The 16,122-nt window shown below is 36.9% G+C and overlaps 1 protein-coding gene across 4 annotated transcripts; it reads right to left on the bottom strand.

Moving 5' to 3' along the window:
• Positions 1-3,566: 3,566 nt before the first annotated feature.
• LOC106154547 (serine/threonine-protein kinase SBK1) lies at positions 3,567-12,136 on the bottom strand. Of its 4 annotated transcripts, none has more exons than XM_013528926.2 (2): positions 11,092-11,255; positions 3,567-5,571 (listed from the first exon to the last, which is right to left on the bottom strand). In XM_013528926.2, exon 2 carries the CDS (start codon positions 5,514-5,516, stop codon positions 4,371-4,373), a length of 1,146 nt encoding a protein of 381 aa, XP_013384380.2. In that variant the 5' UTR covers positions 5,517-5,571; positions 11,092-11,255; the 3' UTR covers positions 3,567-4,370. The 4 variants fall into 4 exon arrangements, 2 of the variants coding, with proteins under 2 accessions (XP_013384380.2, XP_013384381.2); XM_013528927.2 differs by lacking the exon at positions 11,092-11,255 and adding an exon at positions 6,798-7,203; XR_015332798.1 differs by lacking the exon at positions 3,567-5,571 and adding an exon at positions 7,521-10,743 and having other exon boundaries at positions 11,092-12,136.
• Between the last annotated feature and the right edge of the window lie 3,986 nt (positions 12,137-16,122).

Here is a 16,122-nt window from a genome sequence, read left to right on the forward strand (position 1 = left end):
GTAACATTGTATTTGACAAAGCATATTCCCTATCTGAACTTGCCAATCGTTTCCCTCTCTCTCTCTCTCTCTCTCTCTCTCTCTCTCTCTCTTGTATGGTCATATGCTCTTATTCATCGTTAAAAGAAGGTATTTATATACGACCGACAGTTACAATCACGTTGTACGCGGTGATCAACGTTGGGGTAAGGCTTAGCTGTCTTACGTCAGCTGAAGTTTTAACTCAAATTAAAGGGCAAGGTAGGTATGACTGAATTTCCAATGTCTACACTTTAACAGAAAATTGTTCCAGTCCAAGACATCGACGTGTGTGATTTGTAAAAGGACTGTTCTTCAAAGATAAATCCCAGCTCATCCATTACGTCTCTCCAATTTAGCAAGATTGTGGTAACAGGACTTACGAGATATTTTCTTTCGCCCAGCAAGATGCAACTAACACAATAGCAATAACTTCGTGGAGAAATCCCTTCAGAGCTAAAATCTGGTAGTGTTGTAAACACCCGACAAGATTAATAGACCCGCTTTTCGATGCATGCTTCATAAATGTACAAAAAGATTTTTAAATCAGCTTAAGCTACCAAATTTGAACAGCGTAGGTGTAAAGTCGACCTAATGGTATTGGTCTTGAGAGCGTTTTGTTAACGACTGTTCCACAATACATGTAAATGAAGTGTACATGTACATAGACCTACCCTAATGTCACCACTGCGATTGACAATATTAGTAAGTTTTTGGGGGCACAGTTTAAAGATCGAAAAATAGGGAAAAGTCCCATTTATTATGCCTTAGTCGGCCATAATTCTTTAGTAGCAGTTCTTTGTAAGACAAATTTTGGTGGGGTTTCCGATGTTTTTTTTTTATTATTTTTATTTTTTATTATTATTATTTTTTTTTTTTTTATGCCGACTGTCAACTTCATCTTCTCCGTTCATTGAAAACAATTTCTTAGGAGACTTTTATTAGGCCCGAGTGAAAAGTTTTATGTTATCTGGAACGTTGGTTTTATTCTAGTGATAAATCAAGTTAAAATGCCTAAACATAGCTTTTCAAAATGACATCATTGTAAGCAATTGGACAATAACTTTGTTTACATATATAAGTTTGGGTTTACGACAAAATAATTAGCTTAACGCGTCAAATGAATTCCACAACTTCTTTGCAACAGATAATTGGTCTAGGAAACCTAAACGTTAAGAGAAATAAAAACGCCACAAGCATGATTGAAATAAATGTCTGGTTTATGGTGTGGGCGTTATAAGATTGGTAAATGCTCTTAGAAAATCAGGTGTCTTGCAATGGCAGGATTTTCTCGAGTAAGGCATGTAGTTCAGATATGCTGACAAGATATGCTCGGATCACTGAAGGATCAGGCAACGAACCCCGCAAAGTGAAATGTGTTTCGTGGTCGATAACAGAAAATCGGAGTCAGTTAGCGGACGTGGTACCCAAGAATTGTTACTGGTATTCTTATGCTCTCTGTCTATTTCTATTCAAGGAGATTATTTACCTCAGTAAACTTGAACTCTTCGCTTATTCAAAAGCGAGTTACACGCACTGGTAACGTGCAACTAGGTCGCCAATTACGTGAAATCCCTGCAAGATCGTAAAGGGTGATGTCTGAACGCGGTAATTTAGATCTATATATGTCGTCTCATTCATTTCTAATATTTTCTTGGAAAAATCATAAATAGATTTCTGAAGAGTATGAAGTTTCTCCACCCCGGAAACCGTCTGCAGCTATTCTGTAACTGTTCTACTTTACGCATCATGTGAAATGTAAAATAGCGACATTGTGATTAGATTAAGGGGTCATGTTTGGCTTTGATTAGGTATCCGGTATGCATGACTTTCACCTGTTTTGGATTCAGATTGTATTGAGTAATTTAATCAGAAAACGGAAACATCACATTTCTACCCGAGATACACGCTTTTAGGATCTTGCGAGTTTTCTCGTTACGGAATAGGTCGGGATGTAATTTTCTTCACAGCCTGCTTCAGCAATGTAGGGTAAATAAGTCCCCAATGTTAAGTATGCCTTCTACATAGGTAGGCGCATACGTTTCTATTTTCTGGGCTAATATTCCGGTATGTCCGTGATTTACGGTCGGCCATGTTGGCGCCTTGCAATCGCAGAATAGCGGAAACCTTCCATCTCGACGTATTTTTTAAAGTCAAGGCATGACCATTGGATTCTTTCTTAAAGAACAAGATTCAGATTTCATAAACCACGCTTTCATTGAAAAGTCTTGGCGCTCTGTGGTGATCCTTAATTATATTGTTCAAATGAAATAAGACAACATGTAATGAAACGTATGGTATATATTACACATAACAGCAACGGTATATTGGAGATGCTGCAATGGCATATTTTGTGAAACGCATCGCTTACGGCATAATGACTTTATTGGATTTATTTTTATTTTTGTAATATATTCTGATGACGAGTTTTCAGAATTTTTCGTGCAAGAAATACTTATTTTTGTTTCGGTTCTCCGAAATCCATTTCAATTTCGTATTAGACAAAAGCAATCGGCATGATATCATGGGTTTGTCTAAGGTGACGGTCACCCAAGGTCACATATATTCATTTAAATGCAAGGATATTATTTACAACATTTTTGTTTTTTTTTTATTCCCCAGGGCGGTTAAAGCCATGGATCGCATTTAAATGTTATCATATTCACCTTTCAAAGAGCCTTCTGCTTATAAACCGTTAATATTTACCAGTCCGGTAAAATGTATTTGACATTAAAAAGGCTTAAGATGGAGGAAAGCGTTTGTGTAAATGGCTTGTAGATAAAATGTGTAAAAATATTAGATTTTTATGAAGTTCTAAAAGCATTTGTATGCCACGATCTCCTTTTGATCAAAAACTCTCTTCAAAACATCTTTAAGTGGCCTACAAAAACCGTTCTCAAGTGTTATGCACAGTTATCTGCTTAAGATGACCTTCTATCGATCAGTACTCTATCAATAGCTCTTTTCCTCCAGGAGTGTTAAAACACCTTAACCCTATTATATACATTGAACCTTGGGATGCAAGAGGAGTCAGTTAGTATGATACAAAGGGCAATGAATAACATTGTGCTCCGTTTCCTATGACACAAAACTGTTATCATATGACGTCATCATTTTCAAAATGCCATACGATTTAAACAGAAGTTGTCGTCCGGTAAAATGCGCATCACTCGTTTCCAACGTATCAACGTTTCTGTATATTTCAAGAAAAAAAGCTTGATTTTATTAGAACAGCAATATTTCTATTATTATGGAACAGGAATCTCGTGGTTACTTCAAAACAAAACTCAAGATCTCCTGATTCCGTTCAAAAATTGAGGTCTGAAGCTTTGCTATAAAAGGGTTTGAAAGACAACACCGCAGCGTCATCTGGAAACTTCACAAGAAATATTGAATAGATATACGATCTAGGAACACACGAGCAATCAATCCTTTCCTGTGGGTTTAATAAAGATGCATCGGGTCGTCTTATTGGCGATAGAGAATCTTTATTTTGGAACGCTCCGCGGCCTCCAGCAGGCTGATAGTTAATATACAACAGCAGTTGCTGACATTTGAAAAGTTTTTATTACTGATAGAAAACGTTTGTAGACTTAATTATTTAACAATATCAAATGCTTCCCATTGCTTTGAATGGTAAAACAGGTGTTTAACTCCGATTTCTACATTTTCTTTTGTATGCAAAATATCATCACTTAAACACTCCATCATATTTTACCTAATGTGATAGATTAGACAGATTTTCACATTTCTTTTGTTTACATTTGACATTTAATGGATTTAATGGGTAAATATATCACAGTCTTTGAGTACGAGAGTGATCGATAGGCTCGAAAGCCCGCTTCTGTCTGACATGAAGAAAGAAGCAAGTTCAATTCTAACTAAAAACATTTCAAAGAAAAACAATCAATTTTTACAGCAAATTGGCTACTTCAAGAGACCTAGTTCATTCATCCTGACATACTCTCACTTCAGATGCACTGGAAAACACGTACTGTTTGAATATTTCATAGATATCTTATATATTATTAACCTTTTGCGTTGGTTTAAGAAGTTAATTACATGGAATTGCTGTCTGATCCTGTGCATCAGTTTGCCTTCTAGTGCCTTCCCGTATGCTCACAACACGTTAATTTTAGGCTGTTTCAATTATTATAAAATGTGAACACATGAACACGTTAGAGCTCATTACCTCGGCTTATAGATTTATCATAACTCTTGGTTATGACAAGTGTAAAGATTTAGCTGTGCCTGCACGTTAAAACACAATCTGCACCGGTCTACGAGTTATGGAGTTTTTGCTAGCAAGAAATTGATTTTTTTGAGGTAAATCGTGTAAAATAATTGTCCATTTATTCGAGCCCTAGTGACATAATCCATTCATTTATTCTCTTCTCTTTTAATTTCTTGCTTACTTTTGTGTCAATGCCATGCTTTTCAAGGGCATGCCTCAGTTCTATCATTTCTGTGTCTTTGCTATCGTCACTGGAAATGTCATCGTCGCAGTCATAAGACGTTTTTGCCTTTTTTAACCATGCATCACCAATATACCTGTAAACAGCGGTAATTTCACATCTTTTCTCAGGTTTGGTATCCAGCATTTTTCTGAAGAGTCTCATAAGGCGTGGAGTAAAACGCCGCCATTGAGATGGCGTTGGTCCAATTTTACGCTTTTGCCACTGTGCGAATTCCACAAAATATGGATCTCCAACGTCAGCATTTTCCCATGGAAAATTGCCCGTCAAAATAGTAAATAAGAGTACTGCACATCCCCACACGTCTGCACTTTTTTCTACATAGAATCCCTCGTTTTTTACCGCCTCACATATTTCTGGAGGTGTGTAAGGTATGCTGCCACTTATTTTCCTTACCAGCGTACCTCGCTTTCTGGTCATTCCAAAATCCATTAGTTTCACCTTGGTACATTCTCTGTCAAAAAGGAGAACATTTTCTGGCTTTATGTCTCTATGCACCAAGTGTTTACTATGCATGAAGTCTAAAGCAGAGGCTACCTGCTTTATGATACATTTTCCACGTTTTTCATCAAGGCCTATTTGTGGGGGTATCGTTTCAAACAGGTCTCCTAGCGGGGCATGTTCTAAGGCAAACATGTATGATGTCTCAGTCTCGAAAGCGACGTCGAACGTGTTGACTATTGCACAATGAGGAGATAGGAAATATCCATATGTGAACTCTCTTTGAAAGTCTCTAAATTTGGTTCCCTTTTTTAATAAGTTTTTCAATGCAACGACAGTGTCTGTTGTCTTGCAGCGGGCAAGCATCACATTGCCATATGTTCCGCTGCCAAGTGTTTTAACGATGTCATAATGCTCACTGAGGTTGATCAACGGCAGAGAATCTGAAACGCTGCTTCTTGGAGACGAGGAAGGGTCTTTTGGTGGATCCATGTTGTTATGGTAGAAAAGTCGCTGCTTGGATCTATGGATGAACCCCTTACACTTCTCAATATGGTCGTTTTGACTTCTCGCAGTCGGCATCGGGATTTGGTCGTTTACCCGCTTTTTTTCTTGAAAAGATTATTTTCACAGCAGTCTGAAAATACGATTAAAGACCATTAAGATAAATGAGGTTTTTGCAATATTATTCTGAGAATTTTATAAACACTGCCTAATCGATAGCAACACATTGCGGATTACTGCTGATAAAGAATAAGACGCTGTGCTATAGACGTCGGTTCAGGTAACTAAAAACATGAACATTTCCCAGGTAAATAAGCTAGTTTCAGGTTCACTTGACTGAAAGCTGCACTGGTATATTATGCGTTGCCCTAGAAATTGCAGAAAAACATACATGAAAAATATTACAAGGTAGGCTATGCAGATCAATAGAACTGTACTTTATAAACTGGTACTGTACTTATAATCCAAGATGTGTGAGTCAAGTGCGTGTGTTTGTTAATGAGAGAGCGAGAGAGAGATCCAAAAACAGTGGTCCAGACAACAGAATCTCAGTCATTTTGACGATAAATATGTAGATCTAGCATAAAATGCTACTCTTAAATGCCGAAGGACGTTTTTCGGTGATTGAACGTTTTCCCCTCACAAACACCACAAGCCCCATGTGCTTAATAGATTTGAAATAGATTCTGCCACAGATGAATAATGCCAAGTGATATTCGAGAATAGCAAATGCGGGATAGGAAACATATAAATTGCCTCGGACAATCTGTGCAAGCAAAGGCACTGAATATATTGCTGACTAGAATTCTACCAGCATTAATCTAGGGTTAATCAGGAAACTGAAAGTATCCGTGCGGCAACATGTGAAGTTCACCTTGATAATTTCTATGAAGCATCACCATGCTTTTCGCACCGTATCGCAGCATAACAGCGAATTTAATAGTGGTATAGTGAAGGACCCTACGAAGAGATAACAATTCAGTTTCTCCCAATGCCGGCAGTCGTTCTGAGAAACTAAAACAAACTTGATCTATTCAAAGCAATAAAAACGATGTATCTTCCTAATTTTCTCGATTTATAACATGGTAGATTGATCGCGTTTCTGATAAGCATAGGTCTACTAATGGTATCTAAAAAACATGCTGCGTGGCTTCAGTAGATTACACATACAAAATCGCAAAGGCATGGAAACACTGAGACATGATACAGAACACAAACAAACACAAACATATACATATGCACACACTCACGAACGCACACGCATACATACTCGCAAACACACACAGACGCAAACAAACGGACAGACACGCCTGAACAGAGAAACCATTATCGAGTGAAGTTAAAGAAAGGCGATCGTACCTGTGTCCTAATAGCGATACATCAGAAACAGTAGAACGTCCACCATTTAAGAATGTCGATCAGGATAGTGAGGAGAGTGAGCAGTTAATGAACCTCTGAAAACCAAACTGCACTGTGTATATGACCTACACTCGACACCTTCGTGTGTTTTCTCTCTCTAGTATATGTGAATTCATGAAACAAGTCTCATGCTGATGGGTATTTATAGCAACCACATCACTGTGACGTCAATATATAAGCTGTCTAAGCCAATCAAGGTCGACTAGGAACAACGACTCTGACGAAGAAAGCCAATGGAATTAAAGACTGGGTCAAAGAAGTTTGGCGTAGTGGCTTGCGCGGGCACTTCTATCTCTCCTGAAAATGCATTGCAACACAAGCTTTTTAAGCGTCCTACAGATCTTCGGACTCTGGAGTAAAATAAAACTGATGTTAGCGTTTTTAGAATCAACATGCAGTTATGAACATGTGCTTGTTTTGTATGGTTATCAATATTCTTTTATATGAAGAAAATAGAAGAATAAATTTCTGTCATTCCACCCGCACTTACCGTTTGTGATCCAAAGGCTCGTGTTATACCATTTCATCTGCCTTCCAACGTATACTTAACTAGCTGAAACTCACAATAATTATGACAGGTGAGCATGTCTTTCCGTTATCTTCTGTGGAACCCCCCTTCGCCCTTGCCCCCCTCCCCCCCCCCCCCCCGAAAAAAAAACGGTACACGCGTGGAAGGAGACTAAATAATATAAGATACGTGAGTCTTTCATATTACAGTAAAATTGCCTAAAAGTAACAAATGGAAGACTGTTTTACCTCGCGATTTATTGAAAGTGAGGGCCAACTTCGTGTTCTTTCAAAGATATTTCATTAACATGTTTAATCAGGCAAGAAAAGCCTACCCCACACCAAACCTGATAGAGCATATTAACGACCTGAATATTGGGACAGCATTCTTGGCAAGCAACTCGCCTGAGCAACGCTCATGTTTTTCACAGGCATGTCAATAACGTATTACAAAATAACAAAGCGTTGCTATAGGAAAATCAATTTAAATTGAAAGCCTTGCCAAAGATATAAAAATGATTTACAAGAAATATATTGTATATTGGAAAAGGTTAAAACCTTGATTGTGACTTCAGCATATGAGCTGTGAAAACAGGCAACTAAAGTTGAAACCGATTCTCAGACTACCCATGCTGATTGATTAATTTCGGAAGGGCATTGACTACTAGTCTGGTTGTTTTTAATGAGGAAAAGATCTTACAAATAGGCGTAGAAGGCCAAACCTCAGTATGCTGATCTCATCAGCACTAACGCAAATACACAGTTTGTTGATATTTTTAGTAATTTCATCATTGTAATTATATTTTTAATTTTCCCAGAAAAATACGTCATGCCATCTGATTAAAACAAACCTGTGACCCCCGAGAGAGAGAAAAAAAGATTTTTTACGCGTTTTGGATTGCACATCATCCCCAGCGCCGCCTACCTTCAACAACACATATCTTTGATATGCGAGAGCGTTTTTAATTGTATTGCATGTCACAGTAGATTGAACGCATGACGAGTTTCACGAAATTAGCGCAAAGTGGAGAAAATACTACAACTGGAATCAATATGAAGACATAAGATGTCGTCCCAGAAGACTTTAAAAGGTCATCGCTTTAATAATTTTTTCAGTTTAACGAATAGCTCCCGAGTTGTCAAGAGAGGTGACTGATTTGTAGGGCTGTGTAGACACAATTTGAAATATTCAGACTGGATTTTGATAGAATTGATTTATTGCATTTAAGCGCCCAGATGTACATCGTATAAAGCATATTTAGGTATATAATACGCATAGATTGTTTTAATTGGATTTTGATTCCTTATAAACAAAAGATGGTAAGGGACCTACCAATTAAGCGTAATTAAAAAGAACTTCAGAAAAAAAGATGATATCAAATCTCACATTTCTGCATCTTAAAGGCATCTTAATATAAAGAAAACATTACAAAATTCACACCGTCCTGGGAGAACACGATGCAAGACGCCCTAAACCCACCCCTGGAAACACTACAAACATGTTGGCCTTTCCATTTCTAAGCTAATTTGAACATCAGAAAGAAAAGGAAAAAATCACACCTCTCACTGGTAAGTTTTCCTATCGACAGTAGGCGGTCCATTGTTGATCTATTTTGAGCGTTAATATCAAAATGCAAGTAGCCATAAATAGCATTAAAATAGGGTATTAATGCTATTAATGCAAGTAGCCATAAATAGCATTAATACCCTATTTGAGCTGTCTGTGACATCTAATTTTCTAGCTATGAGATAACGTCATTTCCTATCACCTTCCGCGTCAGTGTCCTTTACAGTACTTGTATGCCTTCAAATTGTGCATTGCGTGTGTAGAGATTGCTGCCTGTTTGAGCAATTTTAAAATTTCTCCGCTGAGAACATTATAACATTTAACGAAAATTTGTCTCACCGAAGTTATGTTGGCTGGAAGCGTTAAAGCACTCGTTACGTGATTATTGAAAATAACAACAACACAAAGGTATCCAAAAAACATACACTGTTTTAGCTGGCACTTGCAATTTGTATCCTCCTCCTTACACACACAAATATGCATCGCATGCACAAAACACACATGCACATTAGGAATTGATTATATTTTAATGCTCTTAGTTACCATTATCTGAAGGGCGTCGAAAGGTTATGCTGTTTCTCATAAAAAGCGCAATTATTGAAATGTCAACTTAATAATTAATTTCGTACTTCCTTCCATTATGACTAATTCATTGTTGAAAATGAACATTAAGAAGAAAGACGTTTCGTATCTTTGTTTTTTTATTGTCAAAATGTATTCTTATAATGCAATAGCCCTGTTGTTTTGTCTAGTTCTTCCTTTTCCATAGCTCATCACAAGACTTTGTTTCATCAGCTATCAATACTTACTAGTCGATTATCATTTGATAATATTTATAACAGATCAGACTGACATTCATATTCATGACGTCAATCCCATGACATCAACCTGCCATTGGCCCTGGCAATACAAAAATAGCACCCAATTATACTTGAACGGGGATAAAAAGTGAAATAATTGACGGTGGATAGAGTCGCAAAAACTTATTCCTCTGATTCCTATTGCTTTAGATCGTGTAATGGTTGGCCGAATTATACTGTGGGTACATTGATGCAAAATAACATTTGTAACCCTAAATTTTTCGAATCAAATTTGCATTAAAATCTCGCCTTGCGAACTTATTTAAAACCCATGTATATTCTTAATTGTATGGACTGGTCTGGCTTATGGCATAAGTACGTTTACAATCTTCTGGACGTTGTGTAGCGCCCTTATCGAAACTGCTTTGTATTGACGACTGAATAGCTATCACTTGTTAAGAAAAGAACTTCATTACACATCCATCAATATTCAATAATAACAAAACCATAAGGACCCATACTAAATCAAATCTAACTTCTCATCTTGCATACCATTAAATGTAGATTCTGATAGGTCAACCAATACGAAGAGATTTGTATTATATCAAATATCAAATGTTCATCATTGAGTCGCCTTAGTTTGTAATTTTCAAAGGATTTATCTGTAAGTAACTCCGAGATACGGTAGTAACATTTTAAGATCGTTTTATCCTGACATCGATTTCCATCGTAAGTAAGACCATCAAGAATCCATCGTAGTTATTTCCACTGACAAAACGTATCGTCCTTAATGCTGATTAAGCAACGTCTGATAAGCTTTGGGATATTAACCTACGATAAATTTGATATGTTGATTAGGATTCGTTCTTGGACAACATTCCCCGTCGCTGAACAGAATTCGAAGAAACATCGACAGAACGCAGAAGGTCAGGAAATTCGTCTGTCTTCTTGGAGGTGTGGATGTCGCCTTTGCGTGACGTCGGTAGGGACAATGGCTCTAATGAATTTCCATCTGGAAACAATTCTAAATATAACAGAAACGCCGTAACTCAACTGCAGATAGAAAGTTGAAGGCCAGGTCCCACAGCAAAAGTATGCTTTCATTTGGCTAATATGTGCATTCTTCTGTAGCTTTTAAGTTATTTCGTCAGGAAAGACCGTTGTGCTTCATAAAGAATACATTATTAAATTCTGACCGTTCTTCCGTAGACGCTGCAAGACGGCCTTAATTCACTCTCGATGCGCGGTAAACTGAAGAATCATTGAATATAGCTAACAACGTATATCATTATAAGTTCTCGATCTAATTCTACCTAACACATAGGCTAAGGTGTTTGTGTCCATGATTTCTATTACTTACCATCAACCCGTGAGTGGCTGAATTTACTGTACATGTTGGAATGATATCTTCACTCAAACTATTATTTTGGTAAGTTGGTCTAACTAAAAGGACTGGTTACTTTAACGAAACTGTTCACGTCAGAAAATTTAGTCCGAAAGGAAATGCGTGTATTCCGTTATGCATGTCCCTAAAATAATTGTATTACATGTGTATGTTCTTGTCTCTATAAATAACATAATGTACAGGTTGAAGACTTTGTAATTTCCTATATGACGTCATTCATGAGGAGAAACGACTTTATTATTAGCCGTAGATGTCGTAACTGTGTCAGATAATTGCAAACACCATCCCAATTTTCTTGCATTTGTAAAACGAATTTCTGCGTTGAATATTTTCTCTTTCTTAGCATCATCTGTAATTAGAAACACAAATGGCGACTTTTTCTGGAACCAAAATAAAGCTTTTACATTAAAATATGATTATTCGAATCAGTTAGTTTAAATATGCTTCGCTAAATACAATGAAACTTTGCACCGGGGGACTAATAACAACCGGAAACGGTAATGAATATCTGTTGGATTGGATTTGATCTGGATACTTGTTTTTAAGATAAATAGATTAGTAAACATACAAATTAATGAAGTAATTTTTTTTTAAAGTAATAAGAGCCGACATTGGACATTTAGGAAGAAATATCGAAAGTGCGCTCAAAATGTGCATCCTAGGTTTTTCGAGCCAAAAAATCGCTCCTTATGACATATACGGAATGCATTCTGTAACAGAATAAATTGTTTTTTATTCCAAGACTACTGTGCATATCATGCATATGTGGTGTAAAAGGTAATATTAACCATTCAACACCTATCTCGTGACAGACAACAGTGGAAGACCTTTGTTGATAGCCTGGACGCCAGACGGTGTAAAAAGAATTAATGATAGTGGTGTAAAAGGTAACGTTGACCATCAACTAAATTCAATTAAGAATGGTTTACAGATCAAACAAGTAGAATTTTAGATATGCACATGTACATGTATACCTACAATTATCGTGGACAGTAAGGAAGATCTGTAACTCTTAAAAAACCTTAAACTACCTGTAACATGCCAATAGACAGTCCAATTCTTCAAAGCACATTAAACTGTGATTTTACAGAGTATATGTAGACACGCAGAAAGCGTCTCAATTTTTCGAAATTGAAAGAGGAAGAAGGCTTTCTTGATGGCACCAATATATGTTTGTTAATAAAAGGCTAGAGGATACGGTGAGTAGTTAGAGTAATAAATGTACAGAAGGGAGACCAAATAAAAAAGAACTATAATACACGATGGAATACCTCCAATTTCAACACTGATTACTCATTCTTGAAGCAATTTCTAGGTCTCTGTCACTGTGCCAATCATCACAGATACTTAAGGTTAAGGTTGCCCACTACTTCCAGCTGAAGGATGCTTGTTACATTGTAAGATTACTGATTGTTGTTAGAGCTCCTCAACAGGATGATTCAAATTTTGCTAAGTTTAGTTTACTCAATCTCAACGTTACGAATGATAATGCCGGGTATTGAATTAAACGACACCCACTCTCTTCCTGGCGATCCACTGACGAAGAATTTACTTCATTTTTGCAATGAGGTTACTTTTAGCCCTCCTCCATCATCTTTTCTAGCAACTTCTATCAGTGATTCTTTGATCAGTGCGTGAATTTAGATGACAATGCAACTTGTTACATTGTTAACCAATATCCTCCTAGACAAAATTGTGTACCCCCCCCCAAAAAAAAAAAAAAAAAAAAAATTACCGAAGGGTGAGTAATATGATCGGAGGCCCACATTATCCCCAAAACTATACGGTTCTTAGCTGCGTAGGGGGTTGAGGAGGAGGGGAAGAAAAATTGGGCACATTTCTGAGCCAGAGCTGTGTAATCAGAGTGCTGAGCACTAAAACTGTACATTATTACACCTGGCTAGAATCGATGTTTGAGTGGGCATGATGATTCACGGGAAACATGCTCCTGCTTCGGTGAAATTCGAACACATTTACCTGGTTGTTTACACCTGTTTCCAACTTACAATAATAATATTTGTTACATTAATCCCGATGATATTATACCTGGGAGTGAATTTTAAATGGTGCCTGTTTAGGGGCAAGAAGGTGTTGTTAATCTTCTTCGGCATAAGAAAAGCTATCAAAATATCCAGTAAGCAGTTCTTGTTGGTGTTTATGTTCAGACAGAGCGCAGTTTGAAATAAGACGCCAGAGCTACAAAATGTGACCTGAAACGTTTGGATGTTTTTTCCCTAGATAAGAAACGATGCTAAATCTAATCGATAGACTTGCCATTTGAGTAGCAGAAATGGATGCATACATCCGTTGTAACTTAATCTTATTCTGCACACCTTTTAGTTTCTTTCAGGAAATGTGCGGTTCCATTCGCCTGGCAGTGTTTTAATGCACACAACACTGTCTAAATAGATACGATTAAAACAAGCTACCTGAAATATAATCTGAAATATGATGTTTGCAGTAATTATTCTATAATCACGTGTAAACTCGGTACATTTTAGAATCCAACTGAAAGGAAAAATAGGCATCTTCCAATACCTACCTTACCTTTTATGTCATTAAAAACACTTCAAGCTCTCTGAAAATCTTCGCGGATGTGTTACGTACATAGGTAACTTATTCAACTGTAAAATTGGTTGTGAGCTTTTCATTTAGGTCTTACCTGATGTATGCAACTATAAATTTAAAATACAAAAATGGTTCGGTTCATTTCTATTGGGATATTTTCGTGCAGGTTTGTACACATCCTTTCTGAGAACTATCATATATTGATTGTGTTGTGAATCCCAATATAAATACTGATATTTTGGCGCCCAAACACGATCATTCTTAAAAATGAAATATTTAGGCACGCATGAGGTTAACAACAACAACACTTCAAAACTTTTGAGGGAATAATGTTCACCCACCCTAAGTTTGCTTTGATCTTATCAAATAAAGTTTACATCTGGGTCACAACGGGAAATTAATGTGAAGTGCCAAACATGGTTGCCATCCAAATGGGTACTACATATAACAGGAGTTTAAACATGAGTAAGGCTTTCCGGGTACGACTGTCCATGTCAAACCGCCTTCGTCCTTATCTTTCACCAGCCTGGATATAACGACTACTTCAAAACACTGGTGCAAGAACATGTACCGGTTGTTCTGTGCCCGAATTCCAAAAACCAGGCAACGAAATATTTTCTATTTTTGTTTTCTGTAAATGTCAACTGGCAAGTAGCCGCTTATGGTATCCAACTATCTGTTGGCATTGTAGAAGAAGTTTAGTTTAGGTTTGTTGAATATTGAATACCAATCCAGCTTAAGTGTAGATTCTAAGAAGCAAAATTGTAACACGGTTACAATATATCAAAACGGACTCGAATTGAGGAAAATTTAAGAGAGATAAGGTTACTGTTGCGTAAAGCTCACGGACACAACCGATTTTATACTGTGCTCCTGAATACAAACGTCAGCGTGTAGCGAGAAGCTGAAACCTGCTCCTCTGTTCCTTCAATATTAAGGAATAGCGGTGAATGTCAGAGGTGGAAAAATACAGTAATTGGACGTTATATGGTTCCTCCAGTACATGCAAATTAATGACGCTTATTTCTTGTACTCGAAAACAATAAGCTTAGGAATATTATCCTGACTTTTTCTTCCGCTATTTTAATGAATATAAACCTATATGTCAATAATATCGACATAATAAAAGGCATCAACTTGATTATTTTGCATTTAATAACAGTGCTCATATACGGCAAGTCACGAAGATACCTAAGATTGAACTACATAAACTTAATGAGCGTGTAACAGCTCGCTTGTAATGAGCTTTTCTCTTTCATTTTTGTCTGACGAAAAAGAAGCATTTTTGCCTTTAAACACATCCTTCTGTTTACTGAGTGCTTTGTCATGTTGAATGTTTCTCACGACGACACTTGGTTTCATCTTCCATCGTTTTTTTTTTAATTCAGCAGTCATTAGCCTAATTGAGGATTGTTAAACTTAGTTGTCTTTGCTCGTCAGTAGTATTCAGAACGCAATATCATATACAAGTAAGAAGGGTTTCTCTGTATCATAATGTGTAACAGCACTACAGAATTTCAAAACGGGCTAAATCGTCTTTGATCTGTGTTGGATATGTACATGGACATGACGTTTATTGACAAAATCAGAGGGCTGAACCAGTAACACTGATCAGTAATGGGCCTATATTTTGTGGTTTATCGTGTCTATAATGATACACGGTAAATATGTAATGAGGCTAGATTACTGATCTTTTTCCTCCAAAACTGTTCACCTCGACACCTCATGTTTTAATACCCCTGAATAGATAAACCAAAACGTTCTTATATTTTCAGGATTTTTCAAATGAGGATCATCCTGCATGACGTCATACAGGACTACAGTAGATAACGTGCTATCAAGAATCCACGTAAACAGAGGTTAGCCTACTAGTTATATGGGTAAAACTCTATTGGCTGGAAATGTCATTTAATAGTGCAATACAAAAGTGACACGCAAGACATTGTGGATTCGTACTGTTGTACATGTACAATGCACTGTATATTTCTACAGAAAATGGTTTTACGCCAGGTCGCGAGACTTGTATCTCATCGCAGCAATGTGATTTATTTCAGGATTATCGCAGCCTGTTAACTAATATCTGAGCAAATAGTGCAAAATATAATAAGGGAAGTGTTTATACGGGGTATGGGTCAGAATAAATTGGACAAATCACAAACAAAACATTGCACATGGTCTGTTCCTTTGAACTTGTAAACTGAAAAGATGACACTTACACTTGCCATTCACTTGCCATACGTATTATCATCTGATTAAGGAAGACGCCTTAGTAATGTTATAATTAATTAGTTAATTAGATTGAAAACAAGACAAGGTTATGAGTAGGTGTGAAATACCCCAATAACATGAAAATAGCACACCTTGCGTTTTTCTTTTCCGAAGGGTATCAACTAAACCTGAGATATTTGACATTTAGCA

This window comes from Lingula anatina, chromosome 2, assembly GCF_051362555.1.
Source record: "Lingula anatina isolate TDL-2025a chromosome 2, LinAna3.0, whole genome shotgun sequence".
Classification (NCBI taxonomy): Eukaryota; Metazoa; Brachiopoda; class Lingulata; order Lingulida; family Lingulidae; genus Lingula; species Lingula anatina.